Source organism: Nycticebus coucang, chromosome 10 (genome assembly GCF_027406575.1).
Source record: "Nycticebus coucang isolate mNycCou1 chromosome 10, mNycCou1.pri, whole genome shotgun sequence".
NCBI lineage: Eukaryota > Metazoa > Chordata > Mammalia > Primates > Lorisidae > Nycticebus > Nycticebus coucang.
Window position 1 is genome coordinate 95,912,698 of NC_069789.1, and position 14,819 is coordinate 95,927,516.

Here is a 14,819-nt window from a genome sequence, read left to right on the forward strand (position 1 = left end):
AGTGTGGGGAGGTAATTAAAATATTGTAATTACTTACATACACCATAGCTTATGTCACCCTATTTTGCATTCATGGAACATTGCTTTGTACCATTCTTATCTTCTGTTCCCTAAAGGTAAATCCCTAAGGGTGGATGCTTCTTTGTTTGTTTGTTTACTGACTCTTCCACAAACATGTGAGCTCCATGAGTGTGTGTGTGTGTGTGTGTGGGGGGGGGGTTGGTTGTGTATCCTTCTGTGCCTCCAACAATGCTTCACTCAGAAAAGAATATACACTTACTTGTGTATGTGCTTAATGTTGGCAGGTGGTGATTTCTTGCCCTGTCTCCCTGTTAAGACAGAGTGTGTGGGGTATTGCAGGTGCACAGTGGATGCTTCTGAATAAATGAATGAAAAGAATAAATGGTGGAATGCATGTGTGATTGAGCTTTGGAGAGGGGACTGGCCACCCTTAGGCCATCGTGGTAGCTGGACTGTCTATAGGAGAGTGCTGTTCAGTTGTTTTTATGTTCTTGGCTCCTGCCAAGGTGGAGCTCATTTGCAGAGAAAGCTGGCAGCAGCTCCCTGATCGCCTCTGCCTCAGCGCTTGCTTGCCTTTAGGAAGAGAGGAGAGAGTGTGTTGTTTTATCTGCTCAGTCTGGCCATCCTACCTCTCCTTACCATTCTCTCCCTTATGCCATCTGACCATCCCACATTGAATGACTCCTTTGGAAAGTGGGGACGAACAGAGAATGTTCTGACAGTATGTCCCCTACGCCCATTGTTCTATGCCTTTAAAAAAGAAAACAACTCTTTATTTTAGAAATAGTAAAATGTGTGCTATCGTGAACGAATCCCAGAGACATTTTTAGGGTATGTCATCTCTGTGCTGATGCCAAAGTTTTGATAAGTGCAATGGAGTCATTTAAAAAGTCGAAAACAGAGAGATCTGCTTTACATGTGAGGTTTTTCATAGCCTACTCTGAACTGTTACTTATCCGAAGTGACAAGGAAGGGAAGAGTACCTCTACCTGTTATGTGTCAGCCGCTGTGTTAGGCTCCATTCACATGTTATTTCAGAAGCAGAAGAAAGAGAAGTTCCTGGGCCAAATCAAATTACTGAGTCCCCACCATATGCAAGAGCTTGTGGAGGACGTCAATGTTCTGTAGGCCTCGTTCTTGAAATACGAGCTGCTGAGAAGTTATAAACTTGGAAAAAGTTAAATAATAAGGCAAGATTAAGATAATAGTTTGAGCCAGCAGTAGGAAGCAATGACTATAGGACTTTTGGGGCTAGAAGAGATTGTCTGGCCTTTAACAACAGCCAGAGAAAAGGAAGTAGAAGGGGAGAAACTCGCAGCCCGGGGCTTTGTGTGCCGTTCCCTGCAGAGCTGGCAGCAGAAGCCGGGCCTCCACATCCTGCTTCCGTTTGGATTCAAGTCTTGAGACGTCTCCAGATAACCACTGAATGACCAGCGTGGAGGTTCGTGGTACTGGCATTCAAAGGAAGGGACAGTCGCACCAGGCCGAGGGAGGGCAGATCAGGGAGAAGGTGGGAGCTGAAGGGTGGTTTGGATTCAGTAGATTAAGCAGAGAAGGAAGGGCTTTTCCGGAAGGCGGAATGGTAGGAATGGGCCCAGAGGTAGGAAAGTGTCTGCGTTATCATCACCCGCCAGCTCCGACCACCCGGAGCTGGGAGCTGTCCCCTCGCTGCCCTCTCCCAGCTGTGGGTCCTGCCCCCTCCTCCCTGCCGTCCCTGCTGCTGCCTGAGCGCTAACCCTGATCATTTCTCTGCTGCTCACTCATCCCTCTACCCCTGTTTCTATGCCACCTTTCATATTCCCAAGAGTTTCTTTTCTAAAACATGGCTCTTACCATGTCAAAAAATCATTCAGTGACTCCCAATTGCCAGATGATGCCCAACCACTTAGTGTGCGTGTGGGCGTCATGGCTTACCTCACCTGCCACCCCTCTTGAGGCACCGACCTGTTTCCAGCCTGGTGAAGTGCACCCCACAACGTCAGGGTCACAACTCCAGGCCTTAGCACTGGCTGCTCCTTGGCTGGGAATGCCCCTCCTCCCCCTGCCCCGCGCCTGCCAGCCGACCCTCCTTCCCTAACTTTCATCTCATCAAGATTTATTGAACACATAATAAAATGTAAATCCCCCATCTCACTCCCTGGGAGTTAGTTGTTTCCTCCTCTGTACACCCGTAGCCCTCTACTTTACCTATTTGGACACTGTCTCTTCCATTAGCCTGAACTCATTTCTGGAAGAAAGTTTCTTTTATTCACTTTCACATCATTGGCACTTAACTGTTTTTGACTCTGCATATAGCTTAGATTTTCCTCTAAGTGTTTTGTTAAAAATAAGTGAAATAAAATAAGAATTAAGTGCTGGGAGAAAATAAGTGAAATAAAATAGGAGTTAAGTGCTGAATATCGGGCTGGGAAGTTGGCATGCAGATTACTCTCTTAAAAATTACATGACACTTCTAGGAGCTTAGTGCATCGGGGAGCTTGTTACGATTTTACCTTTTGGGGCATACCCTTTTCCGTGCTGGTAGGAGTGGGCCTGGATGTTTTGTTATTGTTAGTGTTGATTTAAATAATAAGCTGCCTCAGGGATTCTGGGCAGCCTGTCTGTACCCATCTGCAGACCAGCCTTTGGGGACACTATGTCATGGACCACGCTAAATACACCCTAGGTATTGACTCAGACGCCCTTCATCTAGTGTCTCAATCTCCTCTTCTCTTAAGCCTTTGAAAGAGTAACTCAACTGAATGCTCTAGTTTGGCCTCCTTAGGGAAAGAAAAGACCTACCTGGCTTTACAGTGTACTCTATTCTAAGCATCCTCCTGCCAGTTCTTGAAGTTCCTTTTGTTGTGCTCAGGCCCAAGCCAGACCTCACTCACAGCGTAGTTCCCCCCTTTCTCCCCTGCTGCCAGGCTGTTTGCTGTCAAATGTGGGGGCTGCTTTGAGGCCATCGCACCCAACGAGTTTGTTATGCGGGCCCAGAAGAGTGTATACCACCTGAGCTGCTTCTGCTGCTGTGTCTGCGAGCGACAGCTTCAGAAGGGTGACGAGTTTGTCCTGAAGGAAGGGCAGCTGCTCTGCAAAGGGGACTACGAGAAGGAACGGGAGCTGCTCAGCCTGGTGAGCCCGGCAGCCTCAGACTCGGGTGAGTGCCAGGTGCTGGCAGGGCTTGGTGGGGCGGGTGAAGTGGGTTGTGGCTGTCTGTGTTGCTTCCTCCTTAGAGGGACAGAACTAGGGCAGCCTAGGCTCCATGGCAAGGCAGTTCTGTGCATTACAGGAACTTTCTTTCTGTTATGGTGCATAACAAATTATGTGCATAACAAATTGGTGCATAACAAATTATCCCAAAATTCCATAGCAGATAGCAATGAATATTTCTTCACACATTAACAAGACTCTGGATTAACTGGAGTGACTCTACTTCAGGTTGAGGACTTGCTGTTAGCTGGAGTCTGCTGGTCTCAGCTGAGCTAAGCTCCAGGCTGCAGACCAGGTTTAGATCTGCTCTGTGTGATTCATTCTGAGGTCCAAGTGTGAGGAGAAGCAGCTACAGAGTGTGATTCCCTGGTAGAGGAGAAAGTGCCACAGTGAGAAAAATTGTCAGCCTCTGCACGTCGTGTCTGCTAATATCCCTCTGGCTAAAGCAAATGTCAGTATCAAACCCAAAGTCAAGTGGAGGGGAAATACGCACTTATACTCCACACACAACGAAGCCCTGGCAGTATATAGATACCTAATACTATTAAGAGAATGATGAATTGGAACCAATAATTCAGTCTACCCTGATCATGGAACTGCCCTAAGCTTTTGTTTCCTCATCTGTCAAGGGGGAAGGATGGAATCCATCTAAGGCTTGGCGAGTCACATAAAGAAAGGAAGTTCTTTCTTTCTCTTTACCCACCTGACCCTTTCCCCTCATTGCCTTGAGGGAAGGGGAAAGGGAAGAGACAGCAGAGGTACAGAGCAGGTTAAAACTGTCTAAATTAAGCATAGAGTACCTTTCTGGGGTGTTAGTCACCCAGGGCAGCATTTGACTCATCCACAAGAATCTGTGAGATTCAATGAGATAATAGCCACGTGACCTTACGAGGTCTTGCTATTGCCCATTGCAGTCCATGTCCAAGCCCCTTAACACGCTTACCAGGGTTGCCTCTGCGGCCTCACTCTGCCTATCCCTGTGGCCTCTTCAGGAGCCCCTCCTGGTCTCTCTCACTCTACACTCTGGCTTTGGGGGACACCAGCATGTATCAGTGTCTCTTCCTTCTCAGCCTCTCTCCCTCCTTCTTTTGTCTTGCTGGCTTGTCCTTTAAGTTTCCTCAAAGGATACTTCATCAGGAAGACCGTGATTCCTTTATGCTGGGTGAGTTTACCTGTAGCTCCTCCTGCTGGGACCTTCATCCTGCCTTACTGGGATTACATGCTTGTTGTTTCTCTGTCTGTTGAGAGTACTAAACTCCACGAGGGACAGTATGTGTCTTGTTTACCACAGTATGCCCAGGGCTTGGCACAGGCCTGGAACAGTGAGGGTGCTCCATAAACTCTGTGTTAAACAATGAATAAACAAATGAAACGGAAGCATCATGACATGAGACCTAATACAGAAGCTTTGGAAAAAGATCGGTGGGTGGTTAATCCAGGCTGTACCACTTACATCTATGTGACTTTGGGCAAGATTCTGAACCTCTCTGAGTCTCGATTTCTGCAACTGCAAAAAAGCAATAACGAGGCCTACCTAATAGGGAAATAAAAAAGATAATTCATTAAAAAAATCTGTGTTCAACAACTGCCAGCACTTAACATCTGCTGTCTGGTGTTAGCATCTTCATTGAGCTGCATTCTGCTTCCTTTACCCCTCCGCGCCCACCCCCCCACGGTCAGTTCTTCTTGCCTGACCCTGCTTGCAGCCTTAATTAAGAAAGGTGACTCTAGGACAATCCCAACTCCTACCAGGCTTGTTGGTCTTAAGTTTTCCAGGATTTATTTTAATTCGAAAGAAATTTCTTCTTGGCAGGAACACAGGTGCTGACATAATGAATATCTCCATCAGGGGTAGTTGGGGCTGTTCTAATGGCCTCCACTTGTTGTAACAAGGTCAGACCATCCTGTCATTTCCCTCCAGGTGTCTTGCTGTGCCCACCCACTTAGGCTTCCTCCCCAGAGTACTGCAAAATTTTCAAATTCCCAAAGGGCTTAGGTGCTCTATCAGCATGGCCTGGGAAAGACAGGCACACCCAGAAGAACATACTGTTCCTGCTCACACAGAAGTAAACTCTGTGGTGTAGCTTTTGTTGATATGCAGTTGTGTGGGGCTTGATCCTTACGTTATCCAGTTGGCGCCTGTTAAAAGTTCACAGATTTGACTTGACTGCAGAATTGACAGTACATTAGTGTACTGTCTCCATCTTCCCACCCCTTCCATAAAAGGCAGTGAGAGAAAGCTGGGTCTGAGCAGCATTAACAAAGGAATAGAATGACAATGTTCAGAGCGAAGGAACCATAACAGGTTCACTTTTCTGACCACATCTTCAGCAATATGTTCAATCTGGGAATTTCTTTCTGGGGATGATACTGACAAATCAGAGCTTTCCCGTTCATTCAGGTATATTCAGTAGACATATCTTGAATGTTCACTTTACACCAGGCACAGAGTCAGCATATGATAGATACGAATGGTGTGGAAGTGGGGAGGTCTCACAACCTGGTCAAGTGTAGGATTTGTTTGGGTTAGAAAAGTAAAGACTAGATAAGGGCACACTTGTTGCCTTCATATGGTTGGATCAAACTTATTTGTTTTCTAACTTCAAAGAACAGAATTAAAATTTATTTAATTATTCAACAAAATCATTGAATGCTTTTGCTGTAGATAGGAAGGTACAGGGAAACACTTTTTGACTCGACAGAAGGAATGTTTTTATGATTATTAGGTCTAACAGAGTAAGACTATTCTAGAGATAGTAACTCCACCATTTTTTTGAAAGTAATACTGGTGGGGTGAGAGTGGACAGTGGTTCTAGAAGATCTTCAATTTTAAAAATCAATAATTATTTTTGTGGTTTTACATGAAATGACATTCAGGTCTCAGCCAGGATCAAATATCTAATTTAGACCACTCGTTTGTCAATTATAGAAATGCTGCCTGTTTTGCATCATAAAATGTTTTGCGTATCAAAGCTTGCTTCACTAATGAGAGGATGAACTTTTAGAGACCAGGTTGTAGCTTTTAATTCCTTTGAAGAGTAAGTGATCAATAGGTATCTAATAAGTTGAATAAAATCTTCAAGGAATAAAGTCTACCTGATATTACAGGTTTATAGAAAGCAAACAATATTAGGCTCTGTCCCAACACAAACACAGTTTCCCTTTGGTTTCTGTCTTGAGAACCATACATATATATTGTAGGTGTTTGATAAATATTTGTTGAGTGAATGATTGACCTGTCATCTTTAATGCTTTTATCAATGACTTAGACGAACACACACACACATAAGGCAGGTTTATTCAATTTGCAGATGACACAAACCTGGCAGGAAATGCTGCTGTGGCAGCTGATGCTCTCAATGTTCAAAAAGATTTTGACAAGCAAACAGATTAGCAATTTATCTCTCTGGAGATGAAATCTAGCCATCAGGTTCCAAAATTCAGTTATAATTGTTTGAAATGTGGCCTGTTTTGGTGGAATTACATGTGGGGTTGTAGCTGATAAAGTTAAGAAGGGCCATTAGTAGAACTGTAGAATCCCAAATCTGTAATTATAGTTCCTTTATTTACTTGTTTATTTATTTTGCATTAGTCAGAGCACATTTAGAATACCTGGGCTAATGTTAAATGATGCATTTGAGGTCATTGAGTACCTAGAAGTCTTGAGTGATTAGCTTGTTAATGATAAATAACTAAAAAACTCAGTATATTTTGCTTTGTAAAAATAAGGCTAAGAAACATATGAGTGTCACACCCAAGGTTGAAGATCCATGTACTGAGGGAGAAATGTCAGATTTTGGTTCCATACAGGGTAGAACTGTGTCCAACCAGGTGCAGACCAAACTGCTTTTGTAGTGTGTGAGTTTGCTCATCCCTTCACATTTTGAAGGAGTGACCACCAGTCCCACCCCTTAAACCTCCAGGGAGGAGAGAAGAGCTGGAGGTTGAGTTGATCACCAGTGGCTAATGATGTCATCAATCATGCCTATGCAGTGAAGCCTCTATAACAGTGGTTCTCAACCTGTGGAGAGGTCTCATTAAACTATCACGTGAAGGACTCAGCCCTGCAAGACTGCCTTTTCCCCCCTTCAGATGTAAGTAGTTGTCACCTGTACTTCTGACCTATTGGCTATAAGTCAAGGTTCCTAAAACAGCTTCCTTGGGTTCAATTAATTTGCTAGAGTAGACACAGAACTCAGAGAAATACTTTACTAATATTTACCCATTTATTCCAAAGGATATTTTAATGGATAAAAATGCCATCCTCTAGGAGCCTCTGTGTGTTCAGCTGGAAGCTCCCTCAAACCTGTCCTTCTGGGTTCTTATAGAGCAGTGGTTCTCAACCTTCCCAATGCCATGGCCCTTTAATACAGTTCCTGTGATTCGTGACCCACAAGTTGAGAACCGCTGTTATAGAGGCTTCACTGCATAGGCATGACTGATGACATCATTGGCCATCAACTCAACTTCCAGCCCTGCTTCCCTCCCTGGAGGTTTGAGGAGGTAGGAATGAAAGTCCCAGCCTTTGAATCATGCCTTGGTCTTTCTAGAGACATGTCCCCCAAAAGGGGACCCAGCTACCAATCAGCTCATTAGCATACAAAAGACATGGACTTTTGTATGCTAATGAGGGTTTTAGGAGCTTTTTGCCAGGAAAATAAATAAAGACCATATACATATTTCACAATATCACAGAAGCTCTTGACCTCAGTCCTGAGAGTAAATCGTCAGAATTGCTGTATTGAGCTCCAGTGTCTGTCTCTCATGGTGACCTCAAACCTTGGTCTTAGCTCCACTTGTAGAATTCATAAAAGAAGCCAGTCTCCCTTACCTGTGACAGACTTCAGGCTGAGGACAGAAATCCTCCCTGAGATCTAAGAGATGTCTTTATTCCTTTCTAGTTCTTCTTCATTCTTCCAATGAACCTTTGTAGAAGACTTTTTCTTCACCTGTGAAAGTACTACAGTCTCTTTGAGAGGTACCCCAAGCAGTTTTCCATGGCTGGTCTGAACTAGCACACTGTTGCTATTACTACTTTTTGAGTATATCTTATTCTACTGAAGTGGCTCATGATTCCATTAGCTTTTGAAACCTGAGGATGGAGGCATAGTTTCTGGCTGGTCCAAATTGCATTTCTTAATTATCTACCCCTCTTTTCTTCACCTTTTTTTTTTTTTTTTTTAAATCAGAGGTCATCTGACAGTGTCTGGTGTTAGTTTTAAAAAACTTTTTAAAATGAAACATTGTTAAAATTTTGAAGTAAAATTTTATATTTACAGAACAGTTGCAACATAAGCTCCCATATACCTTTCATCCAGCTACCCTTAGTGACAACATTTAAATAACCATGGTTCATTTATCAAAATTAAGAAATTACCATTGGCATAGCATTATTACTGTACTTTATTTGATTTCATGAAAACTCCCAATGTCTTTATCCATTCTAGGATCTAATCTAGTACATCATGCTGCACTTAGTTTTAGTTATTTTTATGTTAAAACTTGCCTTCTGTAGGGCGGCGCCTGTGGCTCAGCGGGTAGGGCGCCGGCCCCATATGCCGAGGGTGGCGGGTTCAAACCCAGGCCCGGCCAAACTGCAACAAAAAAATAGCCAGGCATTGTGGCGGGCACCTGTAGTCCCAGCTACTCGGGAGGCTGAGGCAAGAGAATTGCCTAAGCCCAAGGATTTGGAGGTTGCTGTGAGCTGTGTGACGCCAGGGCACTCTACCAAGGGCGATAAGGTGAGACTCTGTCTCTACAAAAAAAAAAAACTTGCCTTCTGTGTAGAAGTGTTCCCTTCTCTCCACATCCATGCCAGCATCTGCAGCTTTGGGACTTTGTGATGTGGACTTTTCTCACTGGGGTTAGGTGATATCTCAGGAAGGTTTTGATTTGCATTTCTCTGATGATTAGAGACTATGAGTATTTTTTCATGTGTTTGTTGCCCATTTGTCTGTCTTCCTCAGAGAAAGTTCTGTTCATGTCTCTTGCCCACTTATAAATGAATTGTTTGCTCTTTTCTTATGGATTAGTTTGAGTTATCTGTAGATTCTAGTTATGAGGACATTTGCACTACAATGTTCATAGCAGCTCGATTCACAATTGCCAAGACATGGAATCAACCCAAGTGCCTATCAACACATGAATGGATTAATAAACTGCAGTATATGTATACCATGGAAAACTATTCAGCCATAAAAAAGATGGAGTCTTTATAACTTTTGTATCAACCCCTGGATGGAACTGAAGAACATAGTTTTTAGTACAGCATCGTTTTTCCATTGGATACTTGGAAAAACAAGTATCCAAAGTACTCAATACTAATATGAATCAATAGATAAACAACTATACACCCACACGAGAGAAAAACACAATTAAATTCAAGTGGAGGAGAGGGGAGAAAGGAGGAGGGAGGAGACATGGTAAGCTCTTGCCTACTGGGCAATAGTAGGGTATACAGCACTTGGGTGAAGGGCTCAACTACAACTTGAACATTACCTAACAACCACAAGCAATGTAACCTAATCATTCATACCTGTGTATTAATCTGAAATATATTTTTAAAAATTGCTTTCTTGAGGCGGAGCAAGATGGCAGTCGAGTAACAGCTTCCTTGCATCTGGGCACCGTGAGTCTGGGGATATAGGACTCCAGGCATCTCTGGCTGGTGGGATCTGCCTATCATCACCCCTGAGAGGATACAGGGAGTCAGCGAGAGACTTCTGGACCCCAAGAGGAGGACTAAAACAGTGGAAAACCGGCAAGTGGTCGCGTGTGTTCAATCCGTCTAAACCCGCCTGCAACTTCCACAGGCACGAGAACTTAAAGAGCAAGAGGAAGTGAAAGGAAAATTAGGGCAAGGAAACAGATAAAATAAATCACTCATGAGGAAGAATCAGCAGAAAACTCCAGGCAACATGAAGAACCAGTCCAGAACAACCCCGCCAAGGGACCAGGAGGTAGCTACTGCAGAGGATTCCACCTATACAGAAATGTTAGGAATGACAGAAAGGGAATTTAGAATACACATGTTGAAAACAATGAAAGAAATGATGGAAACAATGAAGGAAACTGCTAATAAAGTGGAAAATAACCGAAAGGAAATTCAAAAACAGAATCAAATAAGAGATGAACGATATGAAGAATATAAAAAGGATATAGCAGAGCTGAAGGAAATGAAACAGTCAATCAGGGAACTTAAAGATGCAATGGAAAGTATCAGCAACAGGTTAGACCATGCAGAAGAAAGAATTTCAGAGGTAGAAGACAAAGTTTTTGAGATAACTCAGATAGTAAAAGAGGCAGAAAAGAAGAGAGAGAAAGCAGAACGTTCACTGTCAGAATTATGGGACTTTATGAAGCGTTCCAACATACGAGTTATAGGAATTCCAGAAGGGGAAGAAGAATGCCCCAGAGGAATGGAAGCCATACTAGAGAATATTATAAAAGAAAATTTCCCAAATATCACCAAAGATTCTGACACACTGCTTTCAGAGGGATATCAGACCCCAGGTCGCCTCAACTCTAACCGAGCTTCTCCAAGACACATTGTGATGAACCTGTCCAAAGTCAAGACAAAAAAAAAGATTCTGCAAGCTGCCAGGAGTAAGCGCCAGTTGACCTACAGGGGCAAATCCATCAGAGTGACTGCAGACTTCTCTAATGACACTTTCCAAGCAAGAAGACAATGGTCATCTACCTTTAATCTACTTAAACAGAACAATTTCCAGCCCAGAATTCTGTACCCTGCTAAGCTAAGCTTCAAAATTGACGGAGAAATCAAATCATTTATGGATATACAAACATTGAGGAAATTCGCCACAACACCAGCTCTACAGGAAATACTTCAACCTGTTCTGCACACTGACCACCACAATGGATCAGCAGCAAAGTAAGAACTCAGAAATTAAAGGACAGAACCAAACCTCCACACTGATGCAAAAGATAAAACTAAGCAGTGGACTCTCACAAAATAAGACGGATAGAATACTACCACACTTATCAATTATCTCAATAAATGTTAATGGCTTGAATTCTCCACTGAAGAGACATAGATTGGTTGACTGGATTAAAAAACACAAGCCATCCATTTGCTGTCTGCAAGAAACACACCTGGCTTCAAAAGACAAATTAAAGCTCCGAGTCAAGGGTTGGAAGACAATTTTTCAGGCAAATGGAATTCAGAAGAAAAGAGGAGTTGCAATCTTATTTTCAGATACATGTGGATTTAAAGCAACTAAAGTCAAAAAAGACAAAGATGGTCACTTTATATTGGTCAAGGGAAAAATACAACAAGAAGACATTTCAATTCTAAATATCTTACAGACCTTACTCAGTCTGAGCAATATGATATCTGATAATACCGTAATAACAGGGGACCTTAACACTCCTCTTACAGAGCTGGACAGATCCTCTACAGAAATTAAACAAGGATATAAGAGACTTAAATGAGACCCTAGAACAACTGTGCTTGATAGACGCATATAGAACACTCCATCCCAAAGATAAAGAATATACATTCTTCTCATAACCCCATGGAACATTCTCCAGAATTGATCATATCCTGGGACACAAAACAAATATCAACAGAATCAAAAGAATTGAAATTTTACCTTGTATCTTCTCAGACCATAAGGCACTAAAGGTGGAACTCAACTCTAACAAAAATGCTCGACCCCACCCAAAGGCATGGAAATTAAACAATCTTCTGTTGAATAACAGATGGGTGAAGGAAGAAATAAAACAGGAAATCATTAACTTCCTTGAGCATAACAACAATGAAGACACTAGCTACCAAAACCTGTGGGATACTGCAAAAGCAGTTTTGAGAGGAAAATTCATCGCTTTAGATGCCTACATTCGAAAAACAGAAAGAGAGCACATCAACAATCTCACAAGAGATCTTACGGAATTGGAAAAAGAACAATCTAAGCCTAAACTCAGTAGAAGAAAAGAAATATCCAAAATCAAATCAGAGATCAATGAAATTGAAAACAAAAGAATCATTCAGAAAATTAATGAAACAAGGAGTTGGTTTTTTGAAAAAATAAATAAAATAGATAAACCATTGGCCAGACTAACAAGGAATAGAAAAGTAAAATCTCTAGTAACCTCAATCAGAAATGATAAAGGGGAAATAACAACTGATCCCACAGAGATACAAGAGATCATCTCTGAATACTACCAGAAACTCTATGCCCAGAAATTTGACAATGTGAAAGAAATGGATCAATTTTTGGAATCACACCCTCTCCCTAGACTCAGCCAGGAAGAAATAGAGCTCCTGAACAGACCAATTTCAAGCACTGAGATCAAAGAAACAATAAAAAAATCTTCCAACCAAAAAATGCCCTGGTCCAGATGGCTTCACTCTAGAATTCTATCAAACCTTCAAGGAAGAGCTTATTCCTGTACTGCAGAAATTATTCCAAAAAATTGAGGAAGAAGGAATCCTCCCCAACACATTCTATGAAGCAAACATCACCCTGATACCAAAACCAGGAAAAGACCCAAACGAAAAGGAGAATTTCAGACCAATCTCACTCATGAATATAGACGCAAAAATTCTCAACAAAATCAAAGCCAATAGATTACAGCTTATCATCAAAAAAGTCATTCATCATGATCAAGTAGGCTTCATCCCAGGGATGCAAGGCTGGTTTAACAGACGCAAGTCTATAAACGTTATCCACCATATTAACAGAGGCAAAAATAAAGATCATATGATCCTCTCAATAGATGCAGAAAAAGCATTTGATAAAATCCAGCATCCTTTTCTAATTAGAACACTGAAGAGTATAGGCATAGGTGGCACATTTCTAAAACTGATTGAAGCTATCTATGACAAACCCACAGCCAATATTTTACTGAATGGAGTAAAACTGAAAGCTTTTCCTCTTAGAACTGGAACCAGACAAGGTTGTCCTCTGTCACCTTTACTATCCAACGTAGTGCTGAAAGTTCTAGCCAATACAATTAGGCAAGACAAGGAAATAAAGGGAATCCAAATGGGAGCAGAGTAGGTCAAACTCTCCCTCTTTGCTGACGACATGATCTTATACTTAGAGAACCCCAAAGACTCAACCACAAGACTCCTAGAAGTCATCAAAAAATACAGTAATGTTTCAGGATATAAAATCAATGTCCACAAGTCAGTAGCCTTTGTGTACACCAATAACAGTCAAGATGAGAAGCTAATTAAGGACACAACTCCCTTCACCATAGTCTCAAAGAAAATGAAATACCTAGGAATATACCTAACGAAGGAGGTGAAGGACCTCTGTAAAGAAAAGTATGAAATCCTCAGAAAGGAAATAGCAGAGGATATTAACAAATGGAATAACATACCATGCTCATGGATGGGAAGAATCAACATTGTTAAAATGTCTATACTTCCCAAAGCAATCTACCTATTCAATGCCATTCCTATCAAAACACCAACATCGTACTTTCAAGATTTGGAAAAAATGATTCTGTGTTTTGTATGGAACCGGAAAAAACCCCGTATAGCTAAGGCAGTTCTCTGTAACAAAAATAAAGCTGGGGGCATCAGCATACCAGATTTTAGTCTGTACTACAAAGCCATAGTGCTCAAGACAGCATGGTACTGGCACAAAAACAGAGACATAGACACTTGGAATCGAATTGAAAACCAAGAAATGAAACTAACATTTTACAATCACCTAATCTTTGATAAACCAAACAAGAACATACCTTGGGGGAAAGACTCCCTATTCAATAAATGGTGTTGGGAGAACTGGATGTCTACATGTAAAAGACTGAAACTGGACCCACACCTTTCCCCACTCACAAAAATTGATTCAAGATGGATAAAGGACTTAAACTTAAGGCATGAAACAATAAAAATCCTCCAAGAAAGCATAGGAAAAACACTGGAAGATATTGGCCTGGGGAAAGACTTCATGAAGAAGACTGCCAGGGCAATTGCAACAACAACAAAAATAAACAAATGGGACTTCATTAAACTGAAAAGCTTCTGTACAGCTAAGGAGACAATAACCAAAGCAAAGAGACAACCTACACAATGGGAAAGGATATTTGCGTATTTTCAATCAGACAAAAGCTTGATAACTAGGATCTATAGAGAACTCAAATTAATCCACATGAAGAAAGCCAACAATCCCTTATATCAATGGGCAAGAGACATGAATAGAACTTTCTCTAAAGACGACAGACGAATGGCTAACAAACACATGAAAAAATGTTCATCATCTCTATATATTAGAGAAATGCAAATCAAAACAACCCTGAGATATCATCTAACCCCAGTGAGAATGGCCCACATCACAAAATCTCAAAACTGCAGATGCTGGCGTGGATGTGGAGAGAAGGGAACACTTTTACACTGCTGGTGGGACTGCAAACTAGTACAACCTTTCTGGAAGGAAGTATGGAGAAACCTCAAAGCACTCAAGCTAGACCTCCCATTTGATCCCGCAATCCCATTACTGGGCATCTACCCAGAAGGAAAAAAATCCTTTTATCATAAGGACACTTGTACTAGACTGTTTATTGCAGTTCAATTTACAATCGCCAAAATGTGGAAACAGCCTAAATGCCCACCAACCCAGGAATGGATTAACAAG

The 14,819-nt window shown here is 41.9% G+C and overlaps 1 protein-coding gene across 1 annotated transcript in view; it reads left to right on the forward strand.

Moving 5' to 3' along the window:
• Positions 1–14,819, forward strand: part of LMX1A (LIM homeobox transcription factor 1 alpha) — a 153,205-nt gene that overhangs the window by 101,884 nt on the left and 36,502 nt on the right. The window contains exon 3 of the mRNA XM_053606925.1: positions 2,928–3,160. Within this exon, the coding sequence (XP_053462900.1) occupies positions 2,928–3,160 (233 nt within the window). The remainder of the gene's footprint in view (positions 1–2,927; positions 3,161–14,819) is intronic.